Source organism: Thunnus maccoyii, chromosome 24 (assembly GCF_910596095.1).
Source record: "Thunnus maccoyii chromosome 24, fThuMac1.1, whole genome shotgun sequence".
NCBI lineage: Eukaryota > Metazoa > Chordata > Actinopteri > Scombriformes > Scombridae > Thunnus > Thunnus maccoyii.
Window position 1 is genome coordinate 6,186,583 of NC_056556.1, and position 16,279 is coordinate 6,202,861.

At 37.5% G+C, this 16,279-nt stretch overlaps 1 protein-coding gene across 9 annotated transcripts in view; it reads right to left on the reverse strand.

Moving 5' to 3' along the window:
• Positions 1-16,279, reverse strand: part of LOC121892194 (NACHT, LRR and PYD domains-containing protein 14-like) — a 79,089-nt gene that overhangs the window by 42,424 nt on the left and 20,386 nt on the right. For 8 of the 9 annotated variants that reach the window (XM_042405092.1, XM_042405088.1, XM_042405087.1 and 5 more), the window contains 4 exons: positions 14,034-14,281; positions 12,161-13,949; positions 10,249-10,422; positions 2,865-3,041 (listed from right to left, as the gene is read on the reverse strand). In XM_042405092.1, the coding sequence (XP_042261026.1) occupies positions 2,865-3,041; positions 10,249-10,422; positions 12,161-13,949; positions 14,034-14,281 (2,388 nt within the window). The remainder of the gene's footprint in view (positions 1-2,864; positions 3,042-10,248; positions 10,423-12,160; positions 13,950-14,033; positions 14,282-16,279) is intronic. The other variant, XM_042405091.1, reaches the window with a different exon arrangement.

The window sequence follows — 16,279 nt, forward strand, 5'->3', positions numbered from 1 at the left end:
AATTCTAATCCTGTCTGAATTCATTCTTTTTTAAAACAATTATTTTTTTAAAAAGCATTTATTTAGTATTGATAAAGAACCAATAACAGTATTGATAAAGAACCAAACCAATAAGGAGGATCAATAAGACTATTGATTGTCATGTTAACATGAAAGCAACAAGAATTTTAACTTTTTTCTTTTACTGACTGATGTAGATTCTGGTTGCCTTTAAAGTTGATAAAGATAATAAGTTCAGATATTTGTGCTATTTTTATTCTAAAATATAGTTGAATAGTTAAAATAAGTAGGCCTACAAGTGTTTTATCAGTAAGGAGAGAAATAGCATACTTTTTGAGGGTAAAATATTTTATTTTATGCTTTTCATGTATAAATTGGTGCCTTTGCCAGGAATAAAAATCATGACCAGAATGCACCAAATTTCATCATTTAAAAAAAGATTTTTCGGGGGGGCATGCCTCCAGACCCCCCGAGGTGACTTCATGCCTCGGCGCTCGTCGTTGGACACCAGTAGAAAAAAGTTCAGTCAAAAAAAATTTTTCTCTTCAGCATCCATGAGATTATTGTGTTTGAAATCATTCAATGTTTCATAATCTGTTCAGAGCTAAAGAAGGTTTAGAATGAACAAGTTTAGAAAATGGAAACTCCAAACACCTGAACCCAACAGGATGCAGGTTAAAAACTGTCAAATACAAACAGTGAAAAAGAGCTTCATTAATATTAATGACAACATGCTGCTACTTCAATAAACACACAGTGACTTAACAGTGAATTAGCCAGTGCAGCTTTTTCATCTTATATTAAATATGAAGACCAAGAAGATGCTCAGTGTGGATCACTATAAAGTCTATGTGGTCACAGATGTTTTAATGTTATCAAAATTGATTTAAAACAAAGATCTGAATGTTTGAAAGTATGTTTTTAAATTGTTAACTATGGTTTAAAATTAAATACTTAAAGCCCCACTCCAGCCAGTGTTACTTCCTGTTTAACGGTTAAATGGCGGTGTGGTTAATAGTTGGACGTAATCCGTTACCATGGCAACCAGATTGCCATTCTAGAGCACTGGTGATGTGTCGCAATGGTAGTGATATTATAGCCTAACCTGTTCACTTACTACAGCATCAGCTATATAGACGAGATTACATGTCAGTAACAGAGATATGTGAAATCCATAGATGAAATCAGACGATGGTTTCTTTATTGATGGATCGTGTATCCTAAACAATGACATCTTGCTTTATTTTATAGTAAATGTTCGTAACTTTTCTTCCTCAGGTCTGGTTCTACGTGGATGTAAAAGCATGCATTGCAACCTCACTTCAATATTTTTCACCCTCAGTTGAAATTTAATAATAAATGCAAAGTGCAGCGTGGTAGGTCTCAGGCACACGGACTGTGTGGACGTCTTCATGCGCACCTGTCACCTGCTGTTTTGGTTCATGTATGTGCAGCAGTGCAACATGTAAAAGGGCTGAGTGAATATAGATCAACTGGTGTGGTGATTAATAAATACTCTCTCAGCCAGTCACATCACTGGTCTCATAGCTGTGAAACACTTGTGTCAATCACAGTTAAACGTGATAACGACAGCTCAACAAACGGAAAGCTTTTCTTCAGGAAATGTCTGGATGGTTCAGAGCGTCACGACATGAACACACATCACCACAAATCTGCAGCCAAAGACAGATGGAGCAGTTTTTTCATCACTTAATATAATAACGGTAGAAATTTTAAAGAAGTATTTGGTGAAGCTGTTTATATGATTATAGACCATCGGACCGACGCTATTTCAGCAATAATTATAGCCTAATGTATCTCACCTCGTACACGGTCACATAGTTTAGTAATTAATGTTACACAACAGCGTTTGCATCGTAATGTCTCTCAAGGATAAAACATGAGACGCTACTTTGGCTAAAAAGAAAGGCGTAGAAGAGGCTGATGAGCCCCGCTAACCCGACGTCTCCTTCATAAAAAAGCAGAATATCGAATTATAACCGACCAGACTGATGTGTGTAAAGGTGTGTGTGTTTCTACTGTAGCAGCCTGGTGTCATCAGGAGATTTAATGAAGGTAAACACAGTGAACGGTGGTGCGTAACGGCACTGCGCTCTGGCGCAGCACTTCTCAGAGGCTGCAGATTTATCAACATATCAGTCCTGCTGACTTCAGATGCTGCAGGGATTTAATCAAGTGAAGGAGAAGCTTTTCATACAGTATAAACAGCTGTGGACAACAGATACTGTAACAATCACCCACATTCATTTATACATCACTGCACACTGATTTACTGACTTTCCTGCTTTAACCACATTAAACCTTATTTTCTGTGCACATGTTGGTTGGAGAGTGTTTAACTGAAATAAATGATTTATATTCTAAGCATTAATCTGTTGTTGCAGCACGTCTGCATCCAGTAGACTATTTAGTATGAAACACAGGCGCCTGATACTGTATCAGTAGCCTATGTGACGCTCACAAAAACAAAGGGATTTTATGAGGATGACGTATGACTGCAGCGTTCTACTATAGTCATACGTCACTGTTCAGTTTTAACAACAGCTGACATTTTTGATCTTTGAGCACAAAATTAAGTTATTTGTCCACAAATATTTGGTGAACATTGTGGCTAATCAACATGGTCAGAAAATGACTCAGAAAAATATGAAATGTCTCAAAAATACCAAAATACACTGGAGGGAGGCTTTAAATAGTATTTAAATGTTTGAAAACAACATTTGAATGTGTAAATCTGAAGGAGATTTTACCTCATAAAAATCATCCTTATGTCTGCAGTTTAGTGTCACCACAACTTTCACATCATATTAATCTCAGCACAGAAGTAAGAAATGGTGTCTGACCTCAGAGTCTCCAGTCTACAGTCTGGACTCTCCAGAAAATCAAACTGCAGATTCCTTTCTGAACCGTCCCGACTCTCGTTGTCACTCAGCTCCAGCTCTCTCAGGTGGGAGGGGTTGGACTTCAGAGCTGAGAGCAGAGAAGCACAGCTGATCTTTGACAAACTGCAGCTCTTCAATCTGAATAAAGAAGAAATCATGTAGCGTTAGAAGCAGATTACATAGGTGCAAGAGCTCCGTCTACAGACGGATTTCCATCAAAAGTGAATTATTTGTTCCATCATAGTCTGTTTATTTTTACCACTAACACAAAAAAGATTTTACTCTGCCACCACATTTCTGCTTTTTTCACTTTGTAAACAATTAAACGGCGAGGGAAAGAGACACTCGTTGTTCCAGACATCAACGCTTGTTCCAGCTTCCTGCGGTTGTTTATGCATCGATTTATACGTCTGTTTTCTCCAAAATAATCAAAGGTATGGCAATTTTATTTAATGTGCACTTATTTCTCTGTAGGGATGGGTACCGAAACCCGGTATTAAACGAGCCCCGAGGATAAATGATTAAAGACTGTAGTATTGATAAGCTCCGATGTTAGTTCTTTTATCAGCACTTTTTAATGTTTTGGTGTAATTTATTCTCAAACTGCAGCCTCTCCTCCACACACACACACACACACACAGACACGCATACACACACACACACAAACACAAACACAAACACATGCACACACACACACACACACACACACACACACAGAGCAAAGTCAGTGAACAGCAGATCACATGTGAAGTGAAGATTACTCGAGTTGACGACATCTACGCTCGTTACTTCTTAAGTGCAATAACACCTTAGCGAGTAGCTAATTGTTAGCTAATTGTTAGCAACAAGCTAAAACTAAAGCTGTCTGTATGTAGTCTAACTGTTTAGCTTAGTTTGCCACCAATCTTCAAATTTGGCTCATTCTTGTAAACTCAGCTGCTGGCTGAGACAAAGCAGCCTCTCCTCTCTACCAGCGGTACCTGCAGCAGTCAATCACATCAGCAGCAGAGGGAGGAGGAGGAGGACAGGAGGAAGGACTGATACTGACTGATGTCTGTCTTCTTCTTTCTTTCTAAACTTCACTCAGTATTTTCATGTCAGGAATATTATTTATTTTATTGACATTTTACATTTGTTTCCAGAGATATAATTGAGTTTATAAAGTGACTTTGCTGTTGTAAACATGACTGTTGCTGCTCTAGAAACAATGTTTAGTTATATTTATAATATAAATAAATTCTAATCCTGTTCTGAATTTATCCTTTTTTAAAATAATTTATTTTTTTAAAAAGGACTTATTTAGTATTGATAAGGAACCAAACCGATAAGGAGGATCAATAAGACTATTGATTATCAGTGTTCAGTCACATATGTTAACATGAAAAGTTTAAAGTTGATAAAGATAATAAGTACAGATATTTGTGTTATTTTTATTCTAAAATATAGTTGAATAGTTAAAATAAGTAGGCCTACGAGTGTTTTGTCAGTAAGGAGAGAAATAGCATACTTTATGAAGGTCAAATATTTTATTTTATGCTTTTCATGTATAAATTGGTGCCTTTGCCAGGAATAAAAATCATGACCAGAATGCACCAAATTGCATCATTTAAAAAAAGATTTTCCAGGGGGGGCATGCCTCCAGACCCCCCGAGGTGACTTCATGCCTCGGCGCTCGTCGTTGGACACCAGTAGAAAAAAGTTAAGTCAAAAAAAAATTTTCTCTTCAGCATCCATGAGATTATTGTGTTTGAAATCATTCAATGTTTCATAATCTGTTAAGAGCTGAAGAAGGTTTAGAATGAACAAGTTTAGAAAATGGAAACTCCAAACACCTGAACCCAACAGGATGCAGGTTAAAAACTGTCAAATACAAACAGTGAAAAAGAGCTTCATTAATATTAATGACAACATGCTGCTACTTCAATAAACACACAGTGACTTAACAGTGAATTAGCCAGTGCAGCTTTTTCATCTTATATTAAGGTCTCAAATCTGCAGCTCTGATACAGTCAATAGATTAAACCACTGAAGAAGAAAATAGACGTTAATAGTAAGATACTCAGTGTGGATCAACATAACATCATCCTTATGTCTGCAGTTTAGTGCCACCACAACTTTTACATTATATTAATCTCACAGGGATTACAGAAAAAAAAAAAAAAACTTTTCAGTGAAATTTTTTTCAAGGCGCAGCCAGGTCATGTTATTCACCTGTAATTTGTAAACCTATATTACTTGACGCCTGCTAAACAAATAACACAAGATGTAAAATTATGAGATTTCAGCACCACTTCACACATAATCATGGAGCTCTTTTTGACTGGTCCTTGGATCTTGGGCTACTCTTCTGACTCATTTTCTTACTGCTCGGTCAGCAATCTTGTGAGGAGCTCCTGTGTGTAGCCGGTTGATGGTGGAGTGAAGCTGCTTCCACTTGCAGATAATGGTGCCAATGGTGCTTATGGGAACATTTAGGAGTTGAGAAATCAGTCATTAACCTGTGCCATTCCTGTTGCTCAACAATCTTGTTGTGAAGGTTTTGTCTCTAATCATCATGAGATGGTTCTTGCATGACAGCTTGGTAACAAATAATATCTTCACAGATGTCTAACCCTTTTTAAAAGAGTGGAAGTGCTAACAGCCACATGCACTAACCCAGCTGATTGTAATTAGCACAGGTAAGAGGACTAATTAATGGAATCACCTGGTTCCGTGCTTTTTCTTACTGCCTGTTCAATACTTTTGTCCTGTGTCATTCCAATTCAATGCACATAAGTGTTTTGTTGATTGGGATGTTATGATTTCTTTAGCTGTGTTGCCTTATTGATTAAATACCAATGTCTGCTCTTAATTTCATATGAATAGCTGCACTGGAAATATGTCTCCTGAAAAAAGGTTGATGTGTTGAATACTTATTTCCCCCACTGTACATTTATATTTTCTTATTTATTAATGATTATTATACACATGAGATTAAGCGAAGACAATGCACATGAAATAATTATATTTGTTCTGACTTATTACATGAGTTTGCCTAATTTGCATAATTTCATAATAAAAATTAAAGGTTATAATACAGAAACACATTGGATGAGAGTGTATATTACTAAGTTTCATTTTGATAGAAGAACATGGATTATTTTGTACTTATTCAACTGTGGTGCCTTAAAACACATCCACCCTCATCCATGTTTAGGTTATTAAGAAATTTCACATAGGCTTGGCTATGCTGCAAATTGAGCCTACTGGTATAGAAGAAATAGATGATATAAATTAGGGATGTCAATGATTGATCGATTATGGGTTAATTGCCATTAATAATTCAACTGATTGAGTTACAGGTGTTTCTGGTGACCGCCCGTAAGGGCCGCACAAGCTGTAAAACGAACGCACCTCCCTGCCTTCCGACGAAGGAAAACAGTTGCAGACTCGCAGTGAGCCTCAATCTGCTCACTGTGTCGTCTGGTTGAACTCTGAAGCATAAAGCTGTGAAAACTCCACGGAGTTGTTGTCTGGCGGCTGTGCGGTTTAGCTATCTGAGGCTCATGCTAACGCTAAACTAACATGTTGAACAGAAGCAGCTGCTCGGTTAATGCAGGCTGAGAGCTGACTGTCAGACAGCAGGACTCTAATTACACATGCTTCCAACAAAATCAACACAAAAGTGATGAACTGTCTAAGCGACACTCCCCTGATCTGAGTATAAATGCATTTTAGCGGTGACAGTAAATGGACAGATAAAGTCACAGCAACAGTATTGTTTCGTCCCCGGGACATCCGTCCAGCTGAGCAGCTGTTTCCAGCAGCTGGACTAACGTTAGCTACAGTAAACACACGTCACTCTATCATATAGATCAGGTCTGCAGATTGTTTTGTATAAAACTAACCAGATGATATCTGTTGTGGGGAGATTGGGGTAACCTGTTTCACATTTACATTGTTACACTGTAATGTCCACTGTACCAACAAATTATATACATTTATTTTAGTCTAAAATACAAAATGTGTAATATTTCACTCACTATTGTATATCTGAGCAGGTTGCAAGTTATATACTGTAGATAAACACCTACTATACATTATGTACTGTACATAAAGTAACATCATTTTACCATTTACCATTACCTATGTTTGACACAAAATAAGAGTAGACTACATTAGGAGTTAAAAGAAAAAATAAGCAAACACCAGGTTACTTAAATGATAAATAACACAAATAATGACTTAATTTAGAAATTACAGAGCTCCCGTCTGTTGCTATTCAACAACTGGCCGCCAATATCCAAAGCATTAAACACAGCAAACAGCTGCACAACTTCCAGCTTCACTAGAGGACAGCCCGAGCGCCCCCGCCAGCGGGAGCAGCGCTGCCGTCGTAGAAGCAAACGCGTCACAGGGCATTTAACACGGAAGAACATAATCACACCACGTACCGTTTTGTTCAGAAGAAGCTCGGCTAGTAAGCTAGCGTAAGCATTTCTACCTAAACGAAACACAAATCAAACAGCAAGCAACTGTGAGCGTATAACAAAAAGCGCCCCGATATCTTTCATTTCACGCTATCACTATCCGACCAAAACTCACTGGAAAAAACGTCGAAGAAATATAGAAAAACTTCCGTTTTTACATTAACAACTACAAATTGTGTCTTACTTTTTCTATTTTTGTAATCAAAAGTTGCGTCTGGCCGCATAAAACCACCAGTAATGGCTACTCCAATGTCTCTGGGTCATATTGAGTTGATTACAGCCTTTCTGTATCCACTCTCCCGGTAGGAAGGACAGAGTGAAGTCGGCCATCGTCTAAGTCTTCCATGCGAACACACGGTCTATGTCTCCATCTAGTGGTTGAATAGTAGTTGTGGTGAACTGACACAGATCAGTCAAAAGCAATCGATAGCGGAGTTTGTGAGCTTTGATTAGAGGCCTAAACCGTCCAAATATGGTCCAAATCGACCAATGGTTTCCGGAGATATTGATGCCTATTGCTCAGGTTAGCTGAGATCGTTGCTCAGATTACATTAAGATTACATTACATTTGATGTAATTACAAATAGCTAATTCGGAATTTTTTCTCCACTAAAACTTCTCTAACTTTGCTCTGCTTCACCTTCTTAGCATCATTTTTGGGACAGGTAATGTTCACATATTGTTTTATGGTTTACTAGAGGTTTTGGGCTGCAACTGCATAATTTCAAAGGGGATATTTACTATAATACTGTTAAGTTGGGGGTTTTTTTTAGGTGAAAATGAAATCTTTCATTTATGCCATGTTCCATCTTCATTTACTCTGACCCAGTAACATCTATACTGATACTTACACCTCTGCACAAATCTCACACGTGTTACCTTTATTATGATATAAAAAGTGTTCATATAAACCTTGTAGTTGCAGAGATATACTGTATTCATTATGAGTATGCCATTTTCGAGCAGGGGCCTGAGTCAGAGGCCTAGGGCTTAAGAGGTTAATTAGATCAGACTAGATGTATTGGACAAACCTAACAACTAATTAACACTTAATTATTAACACAAAATTGCTGGAGCCTTCAATGGCAAATAACCCGTAACTTTATCCTACAAATCAGAATCAGAATCATCTTTATTGGCCAAATATGTTTACACATACAAGCAGTTTGACTCCGCTTTAGTGGCTCTCAATGTTCTTACACAGAATAACAACACAACAATCCTCAGAAATATACACAAGGAATGACTATATACAGGTGAATCCGTTTCTGTAAACAGGATTGAAATAGTGTTAAGAAGTGAAGAGTGCGAGGAGTGATGAGATAAATATTAAATGGTAAAAAAAAATGTCGTTACTTCATTTACATATATTAGGTGGTTATGTACAGTATATTCAGCCTGTTCATACACCCACCGGGCGCACGGGCCAACAGTTAAGTCTACAGCCTACAGGACACAATTAAACATCTATCTGCATGTTATTTTCTTTTAATAATAATGTGTAATTTACTTGCAATTAGTAGGATAAACGTGAACTTGCCCAGCGCCATGCTAACGTTAGCTGGCCAACTACCATCTGTAGCAAACCGTTATTTATCTGTCCATCGTTTATGTTTTCACTGTCACTGACTCGTTTTCACTGATTGAACTTTCAACAACAATAATATGAATCTTACCGCTTTTATTCCATCATGTTGAATTCCGATGTTTGTTCTGTCACTCAGAACTATGAGCTAAAGTTGAGCGATGCTCTGTGTTTAGATATTCCGCGCTGTCTGTGTCACGTGATTCATGTAAACAATCCCATTGGCTACTGAGATGTGACAATCTACGAAGAACAACATCTGGTTGATGCAGCTCTCACCGTTTTTTTTTTTTGTTTTTTTTTTTTTACATCAAAATCAATTGATTCATTCAAAATCACAAACAAAATACAGAATGAATAGGAAGTTTCTCTCTCTCTCTTTCTTTTTTTTCTCCTCTGATCTACACTGATCTCATAAATGGCCTCCATGGACACAACAACATTCAGACACCTATTCATGTCAACAAAGCTCAATAAAATGCTGCTGACTGTAAAATGGATCAAATTAAACATGATGGATTAAAAGCTTATGTATTACTTTTATTTATCTTCTTCCTGTAAATGGTAACAATTAAGTGTAATTTCATTAAAACACTACAGAACTTGAGCATATACAGAAAAAATAATATTTTCCTCCTACTGAGGAACTTATTTCCAACCACAGATTTACTCTCATCATCACTGCTGACTGACTGTGATCAGTGCCAAACACCAGACTTTCACATGACTTCCCTCTTAACTGGTGGTGCAGCTACACAAAGTAAGATCATTTTCTGCCAGGAAGCATCATGCACATGTTGAAGTGTAGCAGCTAAAACACGACTTGAGATACAAACTGCATTTGGAAATATGATTTGCTCTCTTTGTCTGTACTCCTGTATGAGAGTTTTAAAGTGTGTGTGAGAGAGACTTTATGTATAAGTTCCTAAAAATAGTGTGTTCTCAATGTTTAATTAAGACATCATTCATGAATATGCAATGAAAGTCTTGAACTTTTTTCCCATTTGGTTTATAGATTTGAGTTTCACACACATACCAAAAAATATTAAATATTAAATTGGTCTAACATAAAGTTGTCCAATAATTTCAATAATTTCTTACAAATATCAGACCCTTTTGATTGTAGACTAAATTCAAAGTGAAACCAACTGTTCAGGCATTTTGGATTTTAAACATTTTAGTGATTTGTGAAATACAAATGAATCAAATTAAATGTGAAACTTCTATTATGAATTTAAATAACTGGGTCTATACAAGATGTACAAGAGGAAAACACAGTCTGTGAACTGACCTCAGAGTCTCCAGTCTACAGTTTGGACTCTCCAGTCCAGCAGACAGAATCAATCCTGAGTCCTTCAGGTTGGAGTTTCCACTCAGGTCAAGCTCTCTGAGATGGGAGGGGTTGGACTTCAGAGCTGAGGCCACAACTTCACAGTGAGTCTCTGAGAGTCCACAGTCCTTAAGCCTGTTATTACAAATTATATTATATTTAAATATGTTAAAATCAAACACCTCTATGATAAATATAGACACTATGCATTTTGATGACAAAGCAAATTGTGTTGTGGGGGCTAAGCAGTTCCATATAGTGCATATATGGTAAAATGCTGTCTGTTGTGATAAAATGCTGACTGTCAAAACACAAATCCTTAAGTCCTGAAGTTCTTTTGCTGGATTTGTATTAAAACTATGACGTGAAGGATAAACTGTAAAATGTAACATTGTTTATAATTAAACAGAATAACTGTGTTCATAAGTGTAAACACATCGACTACAAAGATTTTCTTGCTCTCAAAGTTTTGGTTACAACTGAAGAACAATTGTTGTGAGAATAACTGGTTTACAATTTTGGCAACAAGCAGCTGTAACACAAGCTGAACACACTTTAATAGTTTGTAAGTTTTACTATGTGCATGTATGTAAAGGAGGGATGTATGATATGTCAGTGGCTGATATTTTATTGGCCAAAAAATGAGAAAATGTAACTACTGTATGTTTATTGTTTTGGTAATTGAATTCCAGCCAATAATTGTGTCCGATAATGCAGAGCCTTTTTACAGTGACTGTGGACTAGTGACATTATTGTAAACCTGGTTGTGAACAGGGAGTTTTTTAAGGTCAGGTCTTGTGTTGGTACTGGAGCAGACTGAGAGTAACAGAGCAGACATGGTTTTAGAGTAGATTATAGCAGTCTTTTTTAGATTAGATTAGATTAGATTAGATTAGATTATTTTCATTTCGAACATGTTAAAAGAACAAAATAAAATATATAGGCAGCGAAACAAAACAAAACAAAAAACAAAAATAGCAGCAAACTTTCAGTAAGCAACACAAACACATAATAACCTTTCAATGTTCGAAAAGGGCGTAGGGTGAAGTAAAGAACTTTTCTAGTCCTACCCCCCTTTTTGACTACTTTATCAATCAAATCAAAGCCAAAAAACATTCAAAGCAACACAAGAGAATAAATATAACTTGCAAAGAAACAATAACTACAAACAAAAACAACACAAGTCAAAAAGACACTGTACCAAATCATATTATTCCAGTCCACCTCTTTGTTCATTCATTCTATATCTTGTCTATTATTACTCCAAGAAATTTGATTTCAGGCACTCTTTTGATTTGTGCATCATTTATCATGAGTTTCTTTCATGAGTTAATAGTCTGTACAGTCCTGCCTCTCTTGCCTTTCTATCCTCTGCTCTCTGTGTTGATGACTCTTTGCAAAAGGCCAGTTTAACTTACAAACAAAAATAACTTGCATTGTTTTAAGATTACCAATACCGGTTACTGTATTGGTATCAGACACAACAAACTGATAATTATTGGTTGTTTTCGGCCCTGAAATTCCACATCGGTGTATCTCTAATGTAAAGTGATTCACACTTTACAGCATGCACTATACATTTACATTACACTTTACTGTAACATTGATATGATTGATGTAGTATTGGCTTTATAATATTAATATTTTTGTTTCACATTCGCTCTCAACACTGTTAAACATTCCCTTAAAAATGTTTATCTTTCTTACTGGTACAAAGAATACATCGTTTGGAGACCAAATGAGCTCTTCAGAGTTGGGTACAGAGGCAACAGGAAGTATCTAAAACTTTTTGGACTGAGCAGCTGGACATGAGAGATGTATGTGTGTTCTGCAGTGATTGATTTATAATGTTGATAATCATATCTGGACTTACACAGCCTTTCTGCAGTTCCTCACAACTGGGATCAGTCTCCGTCGTCCCTCCTCTGATGTGTTGTACTTCTTCAGGTCCAACTCATCCAGAACCTCCTCGGACATCTGCAGCATGTAGGCCAGAGCCGAGCAGTGGATCATAGAAAGTTTCTTCTTTGATCTGTTCTCTGACTTCAGGAACTCTTGGATCTCCTGATGTACTGAGCGGTCGTTCATCTCCATTAGACAATGGAAGATGTTGATGCTTCTGTCAGGAGAAACAGAGATGTTCCTCTTCTTCATGCTGTTGATGGCTCTCTGGATGATTTCTGGACTGTTCTCTGTCTGACCCAGCAGGCCTCCTAAGAGACTCTGGCTGGACTTCACATAGAGGCCATGAAGGAAGCGAACAAACAGGTCCAGGTGGCCATTTTTACTTCTAAGAGATTTCTCCATAGCTTTCATCAAGAAGACATCCAGGGATGAGTGACTGTATTTTTTTCCCAGGAAGGCGTTCAGTACCCTCGTGTTCCTGCTGGTGTAACAGTGGTACATGTAGACTGCAGCCAGAAACTCCTGAACACTCAGATGAACAAAGCTGTAGACTGTTTTCTGGAAGATCACACTCTCTGTTTTGAGGATCTCTGTACAAAATCCTGAGTACACCGAGGCCTCTGTGACATCAAGACCACACTGCTCCAGGTCTTCTTGGTAGAATATGATGTTTCCTTTCTCCAGTTGTTCAAACGCCAGCCTCCCCAGCTTCAGAAGAACTTCCCTGTCAGCCTTCGTCAGCTCCTGTGGACTCATCTCATGTCCCTCATTATACTTGTGCTTCTTCCTCTTTGTCTGAACCAGCAGGAAGTGTGAGTACATGTCAGTCAGGGTCTTGGGCAGCTCTCCTCTCTGGTCTGTAGTCAACATGTGCTCCAGAACTGTAGCAGTGATCCAGCAGAAGACTGGGATGTGACACATGATGTGGAGGCTCCTGGATGTCTTAATGTGTGAGATTATTTTGCTGAAGAGATCTTCATCACTGAATCTCCTCCTGAAATACTCCTCCTTTTGGGCGTCAGTGAAGCCTCGTACTTCTGTTACCCTGTTAACACATGTAGGAGGGATCTGATTGGCTGCTGCAGGTCGGGAAGTTATCCAGATGAGAGCTGAGGGAAGTAGATTCCCCATGAAGAGGTTTGTCAACAGCATGTTGACTGATGACTTCTGTGTGACATCAGACACGACCTTCCTGTTCTTGAAATCTAATGAAAGTCTGCTTTCATCCAGGCCGTCAAAGATGAACAAAACTTTACAGACAGCCAGCTTCTCTGCTGTGACCTTCTTCAATGTTGGATGGAAATCATGGATCAGCATGAGAAGACTGTACTGCTCATTTTTGATCAAGTTCAGCTCCCTGAATGAAAAGAGAATCACCAGACTGACATCTTGGTTTTCCAAGCCCTCTGCCCAGTCCAGAGTAAACTTCTTTACTGTGAAGGTTTTTCCAACACCAGCGACGCCACTTGTCATAACGACTCTGATGTGTCTCTGTTGGTCAGGTAAGACTTTAAAGATGTTGTGACACCTGATTGGAGTGTCATGGAGGATCTTCATCTTGGAAGCTGTCTCAAGCTGCCTCACTTCATGTTGGGTATTCACCTCTTCACTCTGTCCCTCTGTGATGTAGAGCTCAGTGTAGATGCTGTTGAGGAGGGTTTCACTTCCTGCTTCATCAGTTCCTTCAGTCACATGTTCACATCTCCTCCTCATACTGATCTTATGTTCATGTTCAACCTCCCAGAAAGCAACATTCACTAAAACAGAGAAAACATGTGAGATTAAAGAGAGACATGCTGACAATTATTCACTATTACCAACACAAATACAATCAGTCTTACTTTGTACAGTGATGGTCTGACTGTCTGTCTGCAGTCCAGATCTTGTCCTGGATCTTTTTCCACACTGAGGACAGGAGAAGTCTCCTGATGAAGCAGACTGGTCCCAGTATGAGTTGATGCACTGTCTGCAGAACCAGTGTCCACAACTGGTAGAGACTGGATCCTTCAGGACGTCCTCCTGACACAAAGAACAGCAGGACAGCTGCTCCGCCACAGACACACCACTCCTCCTCTTCCTCATCCTCTCTCTATAAAGACATTTCTTCATCAATAATATGCTTCATTGATTGATTGTTGAAAAATATTAAGATTTGGCCGACACTGTCTAGAAGCTCAGACAGTCACAGAGAACAGTAAAAGTGTAGCTTCTTTTCTGAAATAATTATTAATTTTATTCAAACTCTCCTGCTTTCATAAATACATATTTAAGTCTTGTAAACTGACATAAAGAGATTAATTTGTCTCTCCACCGAAAACAACCCTTAACTGTGTTTCTTTTCATTTAGTGATCTGCTTGTAGTTTGCTATTAAGACAAATTCAAAACTTCCTGCAGCTGCTTCACTGTAAAAGCCTTCCATTAAAAGAGAGCTGATTATGTCCTTTACTGCTTTACAGTCCCTTTTCGCAGCTTATCTTGGGTTAGTTAGGTTTGACTCTCTTATCTCACCAAAGCCATAAACTATAACCCACATTCCTGAGGACTTTTGTGAAGCCTCCCTACAAATCTGAGCCAAACCTGGAATTCATGTGAATTCAATGTCTAATCATTATACAAGTTATATCATGTTATTTGTCATGTAAATACAAGAATAGTATGAGTTTCATAGTTGTGTGACTATCTACTGAGGAGATATTAAACTTTGATCTTATCAACTTTTATTAACTTTATACTACATGCAACAATACTGCCTTCCAGTGACAAGAGTTAAATTTCCTTATGTTAAGAGTTGATGAATGTTTGGTAACTATGTATTTGTATTTTAAAACACCTAAGTGTTTAACTTTTGATCTAGTAGTTGTATTGAAAGAGTGAATTTTCAGTAGTAATAGGAATGTAAAGATATAATATTTGAAGGATTTCAGTTTAAAGTTTTCTTTTATTGTTAAACAACAGTCATAATGAATACTTTGATATTATGAAGTAAGAGTTATGTTGAACTTATATTTAAATATGTTTCTGACAGTAACCGAATCACATACGTGTTTCCTTACTGTAGTTCCTTTCACTATAGTATTAAACTTTATTTCAGTGTAGATGGTTTGAGACATGTAAATATTTTGAGAAAGTTGAATCAGTGAAGGTTGTATGCTTAAACATCATCAAGCATCAGTATGAAGGTTAATGTTTGTTGTGTTATTTAGAAGAGCTGACTTATTATGAAAAATATGTAAACTGCTTAACTGTTTTCTTGAATGGTTTTACAAATATGATACAAGCTGACAGGAAATGTTCAGACCTAGTGACTTTGAAGTGTGATTTTTGCATGTAAAAACTCAGAATTAGACTTTCCCTAAAAATCCCTTTATTTCTGAAGAAGCAGGCTACAAAACCTCTGAGAACTTGAGAAAAATTCTTAAGACATCTCTTTCATTTCTTCTCCAACCAAGTATATGCATATTCAATCTTTTACTGAAACAAGTTTAGTTTGTTTTTGTTTTATTTGGAACATTAAGTCTCATATTTCCACATACAGTAATTTAATTTTGAAGTAAACACATACAGTATTTTATTTCGAAGTAAACGCCGCTGAGGATTTGAGCATAGTCAGATTAAACTTTATTCGACACTCAACTCAAGTTACTTCAAGCCAACCAAAGTCTGAGTCCTCAACTTAAACTCCTGAAGAGGAAAACGCTTTAATCTGGACCTCTACCTGCTTTCTGAGAGCAATACTGCAAACTAGTAGTTAAACCATCCTGAAGACTCTTTCAGAGCAGCCTGGAACAGCTTGACTCCCTTTTACTGGTGTTAAACACCTCTGCATCTATGAAGACGCACCCACAGTCCAAAGCCTGATCTGGGCTCTTAAACTGCCAAACAACGCTGGTGATGCTGCACCAACTAATGTTGGACCTGCCGAGATGACGTCTCTAGCACGACTAAACACCTCAACAGTAAGGCATAACATGGCTTTGTGATCAAGGGTTGATGCAGAATAATGTTAAAATTAAAAGATAATTTCTTTAGAGCTAATAATAAATGGTTGTTTGTTCATTTGAGCTGCAGTAAACAGAGGTCACTGTT